Source organism: Staurois parvus, unplaced genomic scaffold (genome assembly GCF_062004578.1).
Source record: "Staurois parvus isolate SC_StPar_1 unplaced genomic scaffold, SC_StPar_1.0 ptg000470l, whole genome shotgun sequence".
NCBI classification, from domain to species: domain Eukaryota; kingdom Metazoa; phylum Chordata; class Amphibia; order Anura; family Ranidae; genus Staurois; species Staurois parvus.
Window position 1 is genome coordinate 3,835,348 of NW_028318266.1, and position 19,994 is coordinate 3,855,341.

Below are 19,994 nucleotides of genomic sequence, written 5' to 3' on the forward strand. Positions count from 1 at the left end.
TATCCCCCTTTATGTATTATACATGGAGATCATATCCCCCCCTTATGTATTATACATGGAGATCATATCCCCCCCTTATGTATTATACATGGAGATCATATCCCCCCTTATGTATTATACATGGAGATCATATCCCCCCTTATGTATTATACATGGAGATCATACCCCCCCTTAAGTATTATACATGGAGATCATATCCCCCCTTATGTATTATACATGGTGATCATACCCCCCCTTAAGTATTATACATGGAGATCATATTCCCCTGTATGTATTATACATGGCGATTGTATCCCCCCTTATGTAATATACATGGAGATCATATCCCCCTTATGTATTATACATGGAGATCATATCCCCCCTTATGTATTATACATGGAGATCATATCCCCCTTATGTATTATACATGGAGATCATATCCCCCTTATGTATTATACATGGTTATCATATCCCCCTTATGTATTACACATGGTGATCATATCCCCCATTATGTATTATACATGGAGATCATATCCCCCCTTATGTATTATACATGGAGATCAAATCCCCCCTTATGTATTATACATGGAGATCATATCCCCTTATGTATTATACATGGAGATCATATCCCCCCTTATGTATTATACATGGAGATCATATCCCCCTTATGTATTATACATGGTGATCATATCCCCCCTTATGTATTATACATGGAGATCATATCCCCCCTTATGTATTATACATTGAGATCATATCCCCCCTTATGTATTATACATGGAGATCATATCCCCCTTATGTATTATACATGGTGATCATATCCCCCCTTATGTATTATACATGGAGATCATATCCCCCCTTATGTATTATACATGGAGATCATATCCCCCCTTATGTATTATACATGGAGATCATATCCCCTCTTATGTATTACACATGGTGATCATATCCCCCCTTATGTATTATACATGGAGATCATATCCCCCCTTATGTATTATACCTGGAGATCATATCCCCCCTTATGTATTATACATGGAGATCATATCCCCCTTATGTATTATACATGGAGATCATATCCCCCCTTATGTATTTATACATGGAGATCATATCCCCCCTTATGTATTATACATGGTGATCATATCCCCCCTTATGTATTATACATGGTGATCATATCCCCCTTATGTATTATACATGGAGATCATATCCCCCTTATGTATTATACATGGAGATCATATCCCCCTTTATGTATTATACATGGAGATCATATCCCCCCTTATGTATTATACATGGTGATCATATCCCCCTTATGTAATATACATGGAGATCATATCCCCCCTTATGTATTATACATGGAGATCATAATCCCCCCTTATGTATTATACATGGAGATCATATCCCCCTTATGTATTATACATGGTGATCATATCCCCCTTATGTAATATACATGGAGATCATATCCCCCCTTATGTATTATACATGGAGATCATAATCCCCCCTTATGTATTATACATGGTGATCATATCCCCCTTATGTATTATACATGGAGATCATATCCCCCTTATGTATTTATACATGGAGATCATATCCCCCCTTATGTATTCTACATGGTGATCATATCCCCCCTTATGTATTATACATGGTGATCATATCCCCCTTATGTATTATACATGGAGATCATATCCCCCCTTATGTATTATACATGGAGATCATATCCTCCCCTTATGTATTATACATGGAGATCATATCCCCCTTATGTATTATACATGGAGATCATATCCCCCTTATGTATTATACATGGAGATCATATCCCCCCCTTATATATTATACATGGAGATCAAATCCCCCCTTATGTATTATACATGGAGATCATATCCCCCCTTATGTATTATACATGGAGATCATATCCCCCTTATGTATTATTCATGGTGATCATATCCCCCCTTATGTATTATACATGGTGATCATATCCCCCCCTTATGTATTATACATGGAGATCATATCCCCCTTATGTATTATACATGGAGATCATATCCCCCCTTATGTATTATACATGGTGATCATATCCCCCCTTTTGTATTATACATGGTGATCATATTCCCCCTTATGTATTATACATGGAGATCATATCCCCCTTATGTATTTATGCATGGAGATCATATCCCCCCTTATGTATTATACATGGTGATCATATCCCCCCTTATGTATTATACATGGTGATCATATCCCCCTTATGTATTTTACATGGAGATCATATCCCCCCTTATGTATTATACATGGTGATCATATCCCCCTTATGTAATATACATGGAGATCATATCCCCCCTTATGTATTATACATGGAGATCATAATCCCCCCTTATGTATTATACATGGAGATCATATCCCCCTTATGTATTATACATGGTGATCATATCCCCCCCTTATGTATTATACATGGAGATCATATCCCCCTTATGTATTATACATGGAGATCATATCCCCCCTTATGTATTATACATGGAGATCATATCCCCCCCTTACCCCTTATGTATTATACATGGTGATTATATCCCCCCCCTTATGTATTATACATGGAGATCATATCCCCCTTATGTATTGTACATGGAGATCATATCCCCCTTATGTATTGTACATGGAGATCATATCCCCTTTATGTATTATACATGGTGATCATATCCCCCATATGTATTATACATGGAGATCATATCCCCCCTTATGTATTATACATAGAGATCATATCCCCCTTATGTATTATACATGGAGATCATATCCCCCTTATGTATTATACATGGAGATCATATCCCCCTTATGTATTATACATGGAGATCATATCCCCCCCTTATGTATTATACATGGAGATCATATCCCCCCTTATGTATTATATATGGAGATCATATCCCCCCTTATGTATTATACATGGAGATCATATCCCCCCTTATGTATTATTCATGGTGATCATATCCCCCCTTATGTATTATACATGGTGATCATATCCCCCCTTATGTATTATACATGGAGATCATATCCCCCCTTATGTATTATACCTGGAGATCATATCCCCCCTTATGTATTATACATGGAGATCATATCCCCCTTATGTATTATACATGGAGATCATATCCCCCCTTATGTATTATACATGGTGATCATATCCCCCCTTTTGTATTATACATGGTGATCATATTCCCCCTTATGTATTATACATGGAGATCATATCCCCCTTATGTATTTATACATGGAGATCATATCCCCCCTTATGTATTATACATGGTGATCATATCCCCCCTTATGTATTATACATGGTGATCATATCCCCCTTATGTATTTTACATGGAGATCATATCCCCCTTATGTATTATACATAGAGATCATATCCCCCCTTATGTATTATACATGGAGATCATATCCCCCCTTATGTATTATACATGGTAATCATATCCCCCTTATGTAATATACATGGAGATCATATCCCCCCTTATGTATTATACATGGAGATCATAATCCCCCCTTATGTATTATACATGGAGATCATATCCCCCTTATGTATTATACATGGTGATCATATCCCCCCCTTATGTATTATACATGGAGATCATATCCCCCTTATGTATTATACATGGAGATCATATCCCCCCTTATGTATTATACATGGAGATCATATCCCCCCCTTACCCCTTATGTATTATACATGGTGATTATATCCCCCCCCTTATGTATTATACATGGAGATCATATCCCCCTTATGTATTGTACATGGAGATCATATCCCCCTTATGTATTGTACATGGAGATCATATCCCCTTTATGTATTATACATGGTGATCATATCCCCCATATGTATTATACATGGAGATCATATCCCCCCTTATGTATTATACATGGAGATCATATCCCCCTTATGTATTATACATGGAGATCATATCCCCCTTATGTATTATACATGGAGATCATATCCCCCTTATGTATTATACATGGAGATCATATCCCCCCCTTATGTATTATACATGGAGATCATATCCCCCCTTATGTATTATATATGGAGATCATATCCCCCCTTATGTATTATACATGGAGATCATATCCCCCCTTATGTATTATTCATGGTGATCATATCCCCCCTTATGTATTATACATGGTGATCATATCCCCCCCTTATGTATTATACATGGAGATCATATCCCCCTTATGTATTATACATGGAGATCATATCCCCCCTTATGTATTATACATGGAGATCATATCCCCCCCTTACCCCTTATGTATTATACATGGTGATTATATCCCCCCCCTTATGTATTATACATGGAGATCATATCCCCCTTATGTATTGTACATGGAGATCATATCCCCCTTATGTATTATACATGGAGATCATATCCCCCCTTATGTATTATACATGGAGATCATATCCCCCTTATGTATTATACATGGAGATCATATCCCCCCTTATGTATTGTACATGGAGATCATATCCCCCCTTATGTATTATACATGGTGATCATATCCCCCTTATGTAATATACATGGAGATCATATCCCCCCTTATGTATTATACATGGAGATCATAATCCCCCCTTATGTATTATACATGGAGATCATATCCCCCTAATGTATTATACATGGAGATCATATCCCTCTTATGTATTATACATGGAGATCATATCCCCCCTTATGTATTATACATGGAGATCATATCCCCCCTTATGTATTATACATGGAGATCATAATCCCCCCTTATGTATTATACATGGAGATCATATCCCCCTTATGTATTATACATGGAGATCATATCCCCCCTTATGTATTATACATGGAGATCATATCCCCCTTATGTATTATACATGGAGATCATATCCCCCCTTATGTATTATACATGGAGATCATATCCCCCTTATGTATTATACATGGAGATCATATCCCCCCTTATGTATTATACATGGAGATCATATCCCCCTTATGTATTATACATGGAGATTATATCCCCCTTATGTATTATACATGGACATCATATCCCCCTTTATGTATTATACATGGAGATCATATCCCCCCCTTATGTATTATACATGGAGATCATATCCCCCCCTTATGTATTATACATGGAGATCATATCCCCCCTTATGTATTATACATGGAGATCATATCCCCCCTTATGTATTATACATGGAGATCATACCCCCCCTTAAGTATTATACATGGAGATCATATCCCCCCTTATGTATTATACATGGTGATCATACCCCCCCTTAAGTATTATACATGGAGATCATATTCCCCTGTATGTATTATACATGGCGATTGTATCCCCCCTTATGTAATATACATGGAGATCATATCCCCCTTATGTATTATACATGGAGATCATATCCCCCCTTATGTATTATACATGGAGATCATATCCCCCTTATGTATTATACATGGAGATCATATCCCCCTTATGTATTATACATGGTTATCATATCCCCCTTATGTATTACACATGGTGATCATATCCCCCATTATGTATTATACATGGAGATCATATCCCCCCTTATGTATTATACATGGAGATCAAATCCCCCCTTATGTATTATACATGGAGATCATATCCCCTTATGTATTATACATGGAGATCATATCCCCCCTTATGTATTATACATGGAGATCATATCCCCCTTATGTATTATACATGGTGATCATATCCCCCCTTATGTATTATACATGGAGATCATATCCCCCCTTATGTATTATACATTGAGATCATATCCCCCCTTATGTATTATACATGGAGATCATATCCCCCTTATGTATTATACATGGTGATCATATCCCCCCTTATGTATTATACATGGAGATCATATCCCCCCTTATGTATTATACATGGAGATCATATCCCCCCTTATGTATTATACATGGAGATCATATCCCCTCTTATGTATTACACATGGTGATCATATCCCCCCTTATGTATTATACATGGAGATCATATCCCCCCTTATGTATTATACCTGGAGATCATATCCCCCCTTATGTATTATACATGGAGATCATATCCCCCTTATGTATTATACATGGAGATCATATCCCCCCTTATGTATTTATACATGGAGATCATATCCCCCCTTATGTATTATACATGGTGATCATATCCCCCCTTATGTATTATACATGGTGATCATATCCCCCTTATGTATTATACATGGAGATCATATCCCCCTTATGTATTATACATGGAGATCATATCCCCCTTTATGTATTATACATGGAGATCATATCCCCCCTTATGTATTATACATGGTGATCATATCCCCCTTATGTAATATACATGGAGATCATATCCCCCCTTATGTATTATACATGGAGATCATAATCCCCCCTTATGTATTATACATGGAGATCATATCCCCCTTATGTATTATACATGGTGATCATATCCCCCTTATGTAATATACATGGAGATCATATCCCCCCTTATGTATTATACATGGAGATCATAATCCCCCCTTATGTATTATACATGGTGATCATATCCCCCTTATGTATTATACATGGAGATCATATCCCCCTTATGTATTTATACATGGAGATCATATCCCCCCTTATGTATTCTACATGGTGATCATATCCCCCCTTATGTATTATACATGGTGATCATATCCCCCTTATGTATTATACATGGAGATCATATCCCCCCTTATGTATTATACATGGAGATCATATCCTCCCCTTATGTATTATACATGGAGATCATATCCCCCTTATGTATTATACATGGAGATCATATCCCCCTTATGTATTATACATGGAGATCATATCCCCCCCTTATGTATTATACATGGAGATCAAATCCCCCCTTATGTATTATACATGGAGATCATATCCCCCCTTATGTATTATACATGGAGATCATATCCCCCTTATGTATTATTCATGGTGATCATATCCCCCCTTATGTATTATACATGGTGATCATATCCCCCCCTTATGTATTATACATGGAGATCATATCCCCCTTATGTATTATACATGGAGATCATATCCCCCCTTATGTATTATACATGGAGATCATATCCCCCCCTTACCCCTTATGTATTATACATAGTGATTATATCCCCCCCCTTATGTATTATACATGGAGATCATATCCCCCTTATGTATTGTACATGGAGATCATATCCCCCTTATGTATTGTACATGGAGATCATATCCCCCTTATGTATTATACATGGTGATCATATCCCCCTTATTTATTATACATGGAGATCATATCCCCCCTTATGTATTATACATGGAGATCATATCCCCCTTATGTATTAAACATGGAGATCATATCCCCCTTATGTATTATACATGGAGATCATATCCCCCTTATGTATTATACATGGAGATCATATCCCCCCCTTATGTATTATACATGGAGATCATATCCCCCCTTATGTATTATACATGGAGATCATATCCCCCCTTATGTATTATACATGGAGATCATATCCCCCCTTATGTATTATTCATGGTGATCATATCCCCCCTTATGTATTATACATGGTGATCATATCCCCCCCTTATGTATTATACATGGAGATCATATACCCCTTATGTATTATACATGGAGATCATATCCCCCCTTATGTATTATACATGGAGATCATATCCCCCCTTACCCCTTATGTATTATACATGGTGATTATATCCCCCCCCCCTTATGTATTATACATGGAGATCATATCCCCCTTATGTATTGTACATGGAGATCATATCCCCCTTATGTATTATACATGGAGATCATATCCCCCCTTATGTATTATACATGGAGATCATATCCCCCTTATGTATTATACATGGAGATCATATCCCCCCTTATGTATTATACATGGAGATCATATCCCCCCTTATGTATTATACATGGTGATCATATCCCCCTTATGTAATAAACATGGAGATCATATCCCCCCTTATGTATTATACATGGAGATCATAATCCCCCCTTATGTATTATACATGGAGATCATATCCCCCTAATGTATTATACATGGAGATCATATCCCCCCTTATGTATTATACATGGAGATCATATCCCCCTTATGTATTATACATGGAGATCATATCCCCCCTTATGTATTATACATGGAGATCATATCCCCCTTATGTATTATACATGGAGATCATATCCCCCCTTATGTATTATACATGGAGATCATATCCCCCCTTATGTATTATACATGGAGATCATTTCCCCCTTATGTATTATACATGGAGATCATATCCCCCCTTACGTATTATACATGAAGATCATATCCCCCCTTACGTATTATACATGGAGATCATATCCTCCCTTATGTATTATACATGGAGATCATATCCCCCCTTATGTATTATACATGGAGATCATATCCCCCCTTATGTATTATACATGGAGATCATATCCCCCCTTATGTATTATACATGGAGATCATATCCCCCCTTATGTATTATACATGGAGATCATAATCCCCCCTTATGTATTATACATGGTGATTATATCCACCCTTATGTATTATACCTGGAGATCATATCCCCCCTTATGTATTATACCTGGAGATCATATCCCCCCTTATGTATTATCCATGGAGATCATATCCCCCCTTATGTATTATACATGGAGATCATATCCCCCCTTATGTATTATACATGGAGATCATATCCCTCCTTAATCTCCTCTTCTCAAGAGAGAATAAATTCAGTCCCTCTAATCTTTCTTCATAGCTGATCTCCTCCATGCCTCCATGATAAATGTTGATATTCTTGAGTCTGCTTTTAGGACCCTCCAGTAATCCTTGAAAAGGGTGCTTGGCTTTATGAGCAAATATAACGTTTAATACATTTCCATAGTGGAAATAAAGTACAAAGTATATATTACTTTGAAAGGTTGAAGGAATATAAACAAGGGAAGAGTGGGCTCCAGATAATGTACATTATACAAATGCTCATAACAATTTAAGTCATAAGTAAGGAGATATACCATAATATGTCATACAAATAGCAACATTATAGGACACCAATTAAAGGAAGACCATTGTCAGCAGTCTAGTAATACCATATACTGAGCATCACGGTATTAAATACTGAATTTCTCTAGGAGACCTGCGAGCAGAGAGAGAAAAAAAGGATAGAGACAAAGGAGAAGAAAACACCAGAGAAAGAAATGGAAAATAAGATGAATGGAACACAGAGCCATTCACTGCAATGGTGTAAGGGGTCATTGAACACTCACAATTGTAAGTGGGGGAAAAGTGACCCCATAATTGAGAAGAAAGCCCACCTTACAACACCTCACAATGTGATTATGTAGAACCAAGGGGCATAGAAGACAAGGGAAGCATAGCATTAAGAGCATCTGAGGATGAAAAATGTATTCAGAAAATCAGAAATGTATCATAAGAATCTGATTCCATCACCAGCATTTCCTCCATTCCTATAATGCTGTTAACTAACTAAATCCAAGTCATCAAGGGGAGGGGGGGAAAGGGGGGGAGGTAAATGATTTCCAGAACACACATGATATTTATGCAGTGTTTATTCAAGCACAATTTTTTTTCTATTATGTTTTTCAGAAAAAATATATACAAAATACGTCTCGCTTTACAATTATGCACACCCGATGGAATGGCGGCAAACTGTGGTGCATTAAAAGCCTTTACAGGTTACCAGTTTAGAGTTTCACACGTGGGGTCCGATTGCCTTTTACATATGCGTTGAGGACCTATGTGTGCATGCGCCTTTGCACGTGAGCACGGGGGGCAGGGTCATGTTAATTGCTTTTTTAATTATTATTTATTTTATTCAAATATATGCTTTTTTTTACACTGTCCCTTTACTTTTTTTTAGAAGTCAACTTTGTTGCTATCACAAGCAGGGGCAGACTGACAACTAATGGGGCCTCCGGGCAATAGGGGATTATGGGGCCCTTGTGCCCTTGCCCAAACTCAAAAAAACCTATGGAAAAGATACTAGGGGCATCTCATGGGGCCCTCTACTGACCCCGGGCCCTCAGGCAGTGCCCGAGTTTGCAAATGGTCAGTACGCCCCTGATCACAAGGGATGGAGAACATCCCTTGTGATAATATGGGCCATTAAAGGTCCTTTTTTTTAAAAGATCTGGGGATAGTCTGTTTGGAGGCCGAGAGCAGAAAGCAGAGAATGCACTGCTACTGGGATTTTATCAAACCGGGGAGGATGGAAAGGAGGGCAATGAAAGGAGATGGGGAGAAGGATCCCTAAAACATTTTATTGTAAATCATAAAAATCGCAGACCAAAAAGGCTGAGTCTTACTGCAGAAAATGAAGATATGTTCTTCTCTCCTGTCTACATCTCTAACATTCTTTAGGGGAGTGACGTCAAGATGCACGTACGCAAACCGGAAGTGTCGCCGCGGCCATTTTGTTGGTTATCCACACATGGTTTTCTGCATTTGTTTGTTGGAACTGGTATAGGAGCCATGTCTGGAGCTGGAATTTCTAAATTTTAAATGTAAGTGGCTATTAAAATTTTCCCTACACTTTGAATATGAGTCCTGAGACCCTTCTTGTCTTTCTGAGGACCTTGCAAAAATATCTTTGAAGAGAGAATGGAAGATCTCTGATCCATAATGCTGTTAAGCTGATTATATATACACAGAGGGTAATAGTATTTAGTACTATTGGTGCTGGTTTTTGGTTTTTGGTGTATGCACAGTGTTGCAGTGATCACAGAGTGCTCACAGTTTAATTTGTAGTATATATGTGCACTATATAGAAAATTAATTTATATATAAAAAATTTAATTAATTTATATAGAAAAAATTATTTTATTTTATAAAAGGTTTTTGGCACATTTTTAAGTGGTTGAGTTTTTGCACTGAGTGATTATTCCTTTATATAAAGGTAATGCACTAGAGTATTTATTATTTGTTTTTTATTTTTGAGGTTCTGACTGGATGGAATAGGATTCAATCCTTCCTATTGGATGAAAAAGTTTGCAAATCTGGGACCTTTTTTAACACTGAACTTTACTTTAGATTTTTTGGACACATTTTTTGGGGGATTTCTGAGATTTTATATGACACTTTAGGGTCTAATTGTATTGTTATATCACAAAGAGGTTATATTATATGATTATTGCACTTTCTAGGGAGAAAGTATGACTTTTTGAGGGGCTAGAATTGGAGGAGGTTATATATTTATTAGTTCATTTTAACCACTTGCCGCCCTGCCACTGCATAAATACGTGTGCAGGGCAGCACTGAGGAGCAAAAGCACATTTTAAAATGGGCTCCGCGCTCCTGACATTTTCGCGGGCAGGGGGCGCGCGCGCGCGCTCCCGCCAACCCGTGGGTGACACCATTTGATCCCGGAGGGACCAATCATTCGATTTCAGCCAGTGACATACAAATTGTGAGTAAAACAGCACATACCCACAGTTAGAACACTCTAGGACACATTTAACCCCCTGATCGCCCCCCCCCAGTTAACCCCTTCACTGCCCTGTCACCAGTGTCACTGATCAGTGAACCGATTTTTACTGATCACTATCAGTGTCGCTGGCGACTTCCGATAGTGTTAGCGCCCCTCCCAGATAGTGCCAGATTGCCCGCCAGTACACCAGTAATCCTGTTTAACCCCTTGATCGCCCCCCCCCCCCAGTTAACCCCTTCACTCCCCTGTCACCAGTGTCACTGATCAGTGAACCGATTTTTACTGATCACTGTATCGGTGTCACTGGCGACTTCCGATAGTGTTAGCGCCCCTCCCAGATAGCGCCAGTTTGCCCGCCAGTACACCAGTAATCCCATTTAACCCCTTGATCGATCGAGGGCGTAAATTTCTTTTGGGTACAGCATTGCATGACCGCGCAATTATCATTTGAATTAGTGCAGCGCTGTATAGTAAAAAAAGCATAAATTACAATATCTATAACATAGTTAGTAGACGCTATAACTTTCACACAAAACAATCAATATACACTTATTGGGATTTTTTTTACCAAAAACATGTAGCAGAATACATTTTGGCTTAAATTTATGACTAACTTTGAGTTTACGATATATTTTTTATAGCTGAAAGTAGAAAATATTGTTTTTTTTCAAAATTTTTGGTTTTTTTGTTTATAGCGCAAAAAATAAAAAGTGCACAGGTGATAAAATACCACCAAAAGAAAGCTCTATTTGTGTGAAAAAAAGGACGTAAATTTCGTTTGAGTACAGCATTGCATGACCGCGCAATTATCATTTGAATTAGTGCAGCGCTGTATAGCAAAAAAAGGCATAAATTACAGTATCTATACCATAGTTTGTAGACGCTATAACTTTCACACAAAGCAATCAATATACACTTATTGGGATTTTTTTTACCAAAAACATGCAGCAGAATACATTTTGGCTTAAATTTATGACTAACTTTGAGTTTACTAAATATTTTTTATAGCTGAAAGTAGAAAATATTGTTTTTTTTCAAAATGTTTGTGGTTTTTTTGTTTATAGCGCAAAAAATAAAGAGCGCACAGGTGATAAAATACCAGCAAAAGAAAGCTCTATTTGTGTGAAAAAAAGGACGTAAATTTTGTTTGGGTAAAGCATTGCATGACCGCGCAATTATCAGTTGAATTAGTGCAGCGCCGAGTAGCAAAAAAAGGCCTGGTCATTAAGGGGGGTAAATCCTCTGGAGGTCAAGTGGTTAAAGTCCAAGATAACAGCTAGAAGGACCAGTTGGGCAATGAACAACTGAATTTATGATGCAGTCAATAGATTTTTTTTTTTTTGCATTTACCAAATATAACAGAAAACGTCCAATGGTGCATTTAATAGAGAAAAAGTTAGAAAAAGAGTGTATGGTATTGTAAGGGTTTGCACACACTTTAATACACATTATTCTTACAATGGTGGTTTGACTTACTGACATCAACATGTTAAGTTTGTTTTGCAGTCAGTAAAATATCAAGAGACAATGTCCCTGTGTAGCAGAAATAACAAGCCTATGACAACACGGATAAATGGCACAGACTCCCAGTGACTCCATATATTTCATTCTAGGTTTATATAAGTAGAGATGCATTGCCTTAAAAAAAAAAATCAACAAATACTAGACAGACGTTTCTGTGTGCTGGCTGATTTTTTTTTTTTAAGACTTTTAGTTTACAAATTTTAAAAAGAATTCCTTACCAGTTACTGATATAATCATTGGAAGAATATCTATGAAAGATCTATAAAAAAAACATGATTTTAAAAAATTGGAAGCACTGTGTCTATTTCATAAGCTATTTTGTCAGTATTACTTTGCAGATTATTCTGAATGGATTTTCACAATATTTTGATCCTATCGCTACTCATAGAATGTGATGTTTGATCCTAGCTAATGTGGTGAAATGATATTTTTGCTTCTGTTGTGGCATGATCAATACATAATAGTTACCCATTATTCTCAAGCCATGATTGTCTCCGGCAAAGTGATATCTAATTGGGGTATTGCCCTTTAACCATTCATGTTTCTATTTGTTTTATCTTATAAAACATGCTAGAAAAAGAGGGGATATTTGATTTTTGTTTTTTTTTGTTTTTTTTTAAATTTGAAAATTCGTTATTCAGTTTTCAAAATGGGTATAAACAGGGTGCAATAGACAGGTTCATATTCATACAATATATCAATACAGTACAGGTTATTGAGGTTCCACCTCTATGGGTGTAGATGTAGGTGGTTTACATGTGATTGTCAGACATTACTCAATCATTGGAGTGTATTGTTGAACCTTAGGAGGGGGAAGAGGAGGTTACAAACAGGGAGTGGGGAAAGGGAAGAAGTGGGGTAATAACAGGAAAGGGTTTAAGAATCTAAACCTAGTGGGTTTTAGGGAGAGGTAAGTGTATACCAGTCTAGTTTTGATAGTAATTTGGGCTCATGTGCACTGCAGCTGATAAACTCACTGCTGTTCACCATTTCTTTTAGCAGCCCCTGAACTCTCCCTAATGTTTTCCTATGTGTCCATGTACACATCTTCGTTTACATTCATTTACAGGCATTTGAGTTTACAGTAGTTTTTTTGAACACACCAAACTTGCGTTCAGCAGTCGATTTTATCAGCGTTTCAAACGCAAAACGCTTGTAAATGCGGCATATCGTGTTTATAAGCATTTGCGTTTAATTTTTTTTTTTAACTCTTCTAGTTCCCGATGCTGTCCAGAGCCTTTTTTCATCATGAAAAATACATGCAAAGCGTTTTCAAGATACTCACATGGAAAAAACACTGAACACAGGATGTTCCTACCAAGCTTGTCACACATTGTAATGACCATTCACACCTCAGACCTCTCCCACCCTTGGAAACAAAAGATATGTTAATGACCATTCACACCTCAAATTCATCATGAAGACCCCCTGCCAGGTGACCTTAATGACCTCCTCCACCAGACACCTTTCCCACCCTTGGAAACAAAAGATATGTTAATGACCATTCACACCTCAAATTCATCATGAAGACCCCCTGCCAGGTGACCTTAATGACCTCCTCCACCAGACACCTTTCCCACCCTTGGAAACAAAAGAAATGTTAATAACCATTCACACCTCAAATTCCTCATGATGACCCCCTGCCAGGTGGCCTTAATGACTCACTCCACCAGACACCTTTCCCAGCTTTGGAAATAAAAGAAATGTTAATGAGCAACTCACGCCTAAGCTAATCCCAACACATACTGCTGTCTCTGCTTCTACTCTCTGTATTTCTCTGAAACAGTCTGAAATAGTTAATAATTTACCACTTTTCAGTGCATTCTGGGCATTTGGGAGGATCTCCTGTGCTTATCTTTAAAAAATGCTTCTAAACTCAAATAAACATAAATGCTGTATGTAAACGCAGCTAAGCAGACGTTTTTTAACCTACGTTTTCCAGCAGTCAGTTTCCATCGCTCAGAAGTGTCCCATGTACATGGGGCCTTTAAGCTCTATAGTTTTGAGCTATCAAAATTGAACTGTACATTTCGGGTGATTTGAGCATAGTGACCAGGTGGATTTAAATTTCGGATATGAGAGATTGTTAAAGGCGAATCTTTTTCCCATTTCACATTGGAAGTTTAGGTCATTAGTCAGCATAGTAAGGAATGGTGATGTAGTGGAGTTCCACAGTCTAGTGATATTGTTTTTGGCTCTAAAGAGTATGTGGATTATGCACAGGGGCGGACTGACCATTTGGAAACTCGGGCACTGCCCAAGGGCCCAGGGTCAGTAGGGGGCCCCATGAGATGCCCTTGGTACCTTTTTCATAGGCTTTTTTGAGTTTGGGCAAGGACACAGGGGCCCCATGATCCCCTATTTCCTGGGGGCCCCATGAGTTGTCAGTCCGCCCCTGATTATGCACATAATCAACATTTTCAATACCAATATGTAGTAGTGCTAGTGGTTTTTTTTTTCACATTGGAAGTTTAGGTCATTAGTCAGCATAGTAAGGAATGGTGATGTAGTGGAGTTCCACAGTCTAGTGATATTGTTTTTGGCTCTAAAGAGTATGTGGATTATGCACAGGGGCGGACTGACCATTTGGAAACTCGGGCACTGCCCAAGGGCCCAGGGTCAGTAGGGGGCCCCATGAGATGCCCTTGGTACCTTTTTCATAGGCTTTTTTGAGTTTGGGCAAGGACACAGGGGCCCCATGATCCCCTATTGCCCGGGGGCCCCATGAGTTGTCAGTCCGCCCCTGATTATGCACATAATCAACATTTTCAATACCAATATGTAGCAGTGCTAGTGTTTTTTTTTTTTTTTTTTACTTGTATCTTCCTCCCTTAATTTGTCCTCCGTTCCTCCTTTGCTTCCTTCCTTCAGATATTAAGTTCAGATAATTGATATAAGTTGTACAAAGCTGGTATGTAAGATTCTACTCTTCTGCCTTCAGCATATGGATCAGAGAAATTTCACTAGAATTACCACAATCCAACTCTTAGGATTTCAAATCCCTGAAAATATAAAATGTTTGGTGTTTTTTCTTTTCCTGATACTTTATTGTGTGACAATATGTGGAAACCTCCTGATCATCACACTGGTGTCCTACAGCAAAGCCCTCCATTCCCCCATGTACTTCTTCCTTTCTCAGCTCTCTGTATTGGATATCTTTCTAATAACGGATATTCTTCCTAACATGATCGGCACTGTTTGGGTAAACAAAACTATCATGACATTTTCTGAATGCATCACTCAATTTTATTTTTTTACAGTCACAGAATCTTCAGAATGTTGTCTTCTGACAGTGATGAGTTGGGACAGATATTTGGCCATTTGCAAGCCATTGCATTATGCTTTGAAAATGAACTACCAGGTTTGCTGCATTCTGGTTCTCTTATGCTGGATTTTAGGTATCTTTGTAGCTTTTGTTTACATGTTGGCTACATCTAAATTACAATTCTGCGGTCCCAATATTATTGACCACTTTTTTTGTGACCTTGAACCAATCCTACAGCTCTCCTGTTCTGACATCACAGCTGTTAAATTTCAATTGACAATTTTTGTTTTTATACTTGTTGTCATCCCATTTTTAATCATCATTCTATCCTATGCTTATATTTTATCCACCATTTTTAAAATCTCATCTATTACCGGTAGGCAGAAAACGTTCTCGACATGCATCTCCCATCTGACTGTGGTTTGTTTTTATTATGGTACCGTATTTTGTGTATATTTGATACCTAATAGAGGACAGAGAAGGGAGATTACTAAGCTTGTATCATTACTGTACACTGTAGCCCCTCCATTGATAAATCCAATTATATACAGCCTGAGGAACAAGGAACTGAAAAATGCTTTAAACAAACTCATTCAAATCTGTTTATCCTACAGGTTTTATTGAACATTTTCAATTAATTGACAACAATATTACAAACGTGACATGTTTATGTAAAACTCTATACAAGTAAAGTCATGAGAGAGTCAATAAATAAGTCATAGTGACATAATCATCTCCAGTATTGTCTGTGATTTTTCTACTTGTGGGTATTTGGTCCTGCTATCCATTCTTCCATGATTGTTTGAGTCTTTCTCCTGGTAGGATGTCTTTTAATGTGGATTTCAGAAACTTTCTAAAAAAAAATTAAAAATACATACTGTAAATATGGAAAAGGTAGGGAAAAGGCAACAACTTACAGGGATTTCCACAACTGAGAGTTTACTGTTTGCAGAGGCAAGCAATCATATCAATTATATTAATCAAATCAAATAATCAATGGTATCCATGCCCAATTAGAAGGTAAAGTGGCCATAGATGAGGAGATTTTTCTTTACTGCAGCCACGGGTTGCAGGAAAGAAAACTGCTTGATTCCCCATCAGCACAGTGTGGATGAGGGATCCCTCCCGTGGAGCTACTTCTGTGGTGGGGGGTCGAGGTACAGGGAGAACACACAAAGAGTAGCCCCCCCAGCCCACGCACCCCCGACTTCTCCATCAAGACCAACAACACCACCATCAGTCCCACCCCGTAATCCAGAGTACTAGGTGTCATCCTAGACTCCAATCTGTCCTTCCAGCCCCAGGTCCAATCTCTGACAAACTCATGTAGACCTCACCTCCACAACATCTCCAAAATACGTCCGTTCCTGACCCTGAACACCACTAAGCAACTCATTCACTCCCTTATCATATCACTTGACTACTGTAACTCCCTCCTCATCGGTTTACCTCACCACAGGCTATCCCTGCTTCAGTCTATCCTGAATTCTGCGGCCAGACTCATCCACATTACTAACCACTCCGTATCTGCCATCCCTCTCTGCCAATCCCTCCACTGGCTTCCGACTGCCCAACTGATAAAATTCAAAATGCTAACATTGACGTACAAAGCTGTTCATAACACTGCCCCAAACTACATCACCAATCTGGTATCCAAATACCACCCAAAACGCACTCTCCGCTCCTCACAAGATCTCCTGCTCTCTAGTTCCCTGGTCTCCTCCTCCCATGCCTGTCTCCAGGACTTCTCCAGGGCTTCCCCCATCCTCTGGAACTCCCTACCCCAATCTATAAGACTATGACCTACTCTCCTCACCTTTAGATGCACTCTGAAAACCTATCTTTTGAGGGAAGCCTACCCCGACCTCAGCTAATTACCGATCTCCTCCACTCTTCCTACCACTCCATCCCCCACAGCTATTTCCTCCTGTACCCCTATTCCCCCCCTCCTAGATTGTAAGCTCCAAGGAGCAGAGCCCTCGAACTCCTCGTATATTGAATTGTATTGTTACTGCACTGTCTCGTGTATTGTCTCCCATTATAATGTACAGTGCTGAGCAAACTGTTGGCGCTATATAAATCCTGTATAATAATAATAATAATAATAATAATAATAAGAGTATTTCTACAGCCACTGGCAATACTCACGTGGAAAATCCAAGTTGCTGGCTATACCCAAGTTGATTGATTGAGTAGCTTAGGTATAATCAACCTGCCCATATATGGTTCAAATCTCAGCTGGCCCCTACTGAATCGGCAGAGATTTGAACCGTTTTGGCTGGCTTAAGTAATATTTGTCTTGAAGTTCCCATATTCTAAACAATTAGGTATGGTATTAGAAAGTTATGAAGTCATTTTTTTAATTTACAGTTGTTTAAAATATGCATGTCTTTACATATGCGGACTGTTGAGTGGTTTTTTTTCATGTCTTGGCAATGAGTTGTGTGGTTGCAGTAAACATACACACAGGGATAGCGAACATTGGCAGGTTAGGCAGCTGCCTTAGAGTGTCAGAAGGGGGGGGGGCGCTAAAGCAGTCGGTCCCTGCTTATACTGGCTCTGGCCCTATCTATACCTTTACCTAGCAGGGTACAGTAACAAGTGCCATGCATGGTGATGTGAATACTGTGAAGTTCAGCCACTGCACTGCCTCCATACTTCCACCTGCTCTCCTGGCCCCTTATCTTATCTGACGGATGAAGGGCAGGCAAAGGAATCCAAACACCCATCTCCACCCGCTGCTCTCCCTCCAGCCCCCCACAATGAATTACCTCCCACCTGGGTGAAGTAGAAGCACCAATCCAGGTCCAGCATGGAGACGATCACTTGTTAGATGAGGGTGAGGAGCTGAATGAGACCAGGGGGAGAGGCCAACAGGCACAGGAGCTTGAATGACATGGAGGGATCCCTCAGCCTCAGTGGAAAGTACAGCAAAGTGCTGTATTCATTATTTGATCTATCTGACTGTCTGCACTTATTATACAGCACACTGACATGTACTGTACTTCATGGTGACAGAGCAGGAGAGATGAACACATGAGGACATATATGGGGACAGAGAAGAGGACATAGGAACAGAGCAAGGGACATAAAGTAATGGGGACATAGAGGCAGTCTGAGAAGAGTATATGGGGATAGAACAAAGGAGATGGAGACAAAACAGAAGACATGGTAAGATGTGGACAGAGCAAAGGAGATGGGAACAGAGTAGTGGACATAGGGAGATGGAGACAGGCAGAGCAGGGGAGATGGGGCAGTTAGAGTAGGAAACATAGGGATAGTTACAGTCTAGGTTGCCAGTTGTCTATAAATGTCCATGAACAGGAGAAGAAATTTTCCAGCTTTTCCCCATCTCTGTTCCATGCTTGCGCAGTTCTGGAGCTGACCATTTATTAGGCAACTGGGCTCACCTGACTTGGGAAATGGGGAAGGTACTGGAGGGTGCGCTTAACGTCAATGTACTTGACATCTGTTTCAAAGTAGTTTGAAGAAGATGGGCGGGAGGGGGAGAAAGAACCAACAGCCTGCCTGAGCCTGAGCCAGCCTGCAGTACCCAACAGAGGGTGGGAAGTTGCGATGTGGAGAGGAAGGGGTGGCAGGAGGAAGGGGGGACACCAAAATGCCAAAATGCACCTTCCCCTGTGTAGACAAAAATTCTTGCACTGGCCTTGCATACACAAACTGAGCATTTTATTAGGAACACTATACTAACATTAAGTTGTATCATCAAAACAACCTAAATTCTTTGCGGCATTTATTCCATATGCCACACACCTTCCTTTAACCCCTTCATGACCAGGGGCGGACTGACAACTCATGGGGCC

General features: G+C 39.0%; 1 protein-coding gene across 1 annotated transcript; it reads left to right on the forward strand.

Annotated features, from left to right (window-relative positions):
• Window positions 1–15,849: 15,849 nt before the first annotated feature.
• On the forward strand, window positions 15,850–16,905 carry LOC149452583 (olfactory receptor 11L1-like). The gene has a single exon (XM_089689215.1). The coding sequence runs from the start codon at window positions 15,850–15,852 to the stop codon at window positions 16,792–16,794; it is 945 nt and encodes a 314-aa protein (XP_089545341.1). The 3' UTR covers window positions 16,795–16,905.
• The last annotated feature ends 3,089 nt before the right edge of the window (window positions 16,906–19,994 follow it).

Bases quoted from the DNA above. Each gene is read 5' to 3' on its own strand.
- LOC149452583 (XM_089689215.1), top strand. From the start codon at position 15,850: ATGGATCAGAGAAATTTCACTAGAATTACCACAATCCAACTCTTAGGA.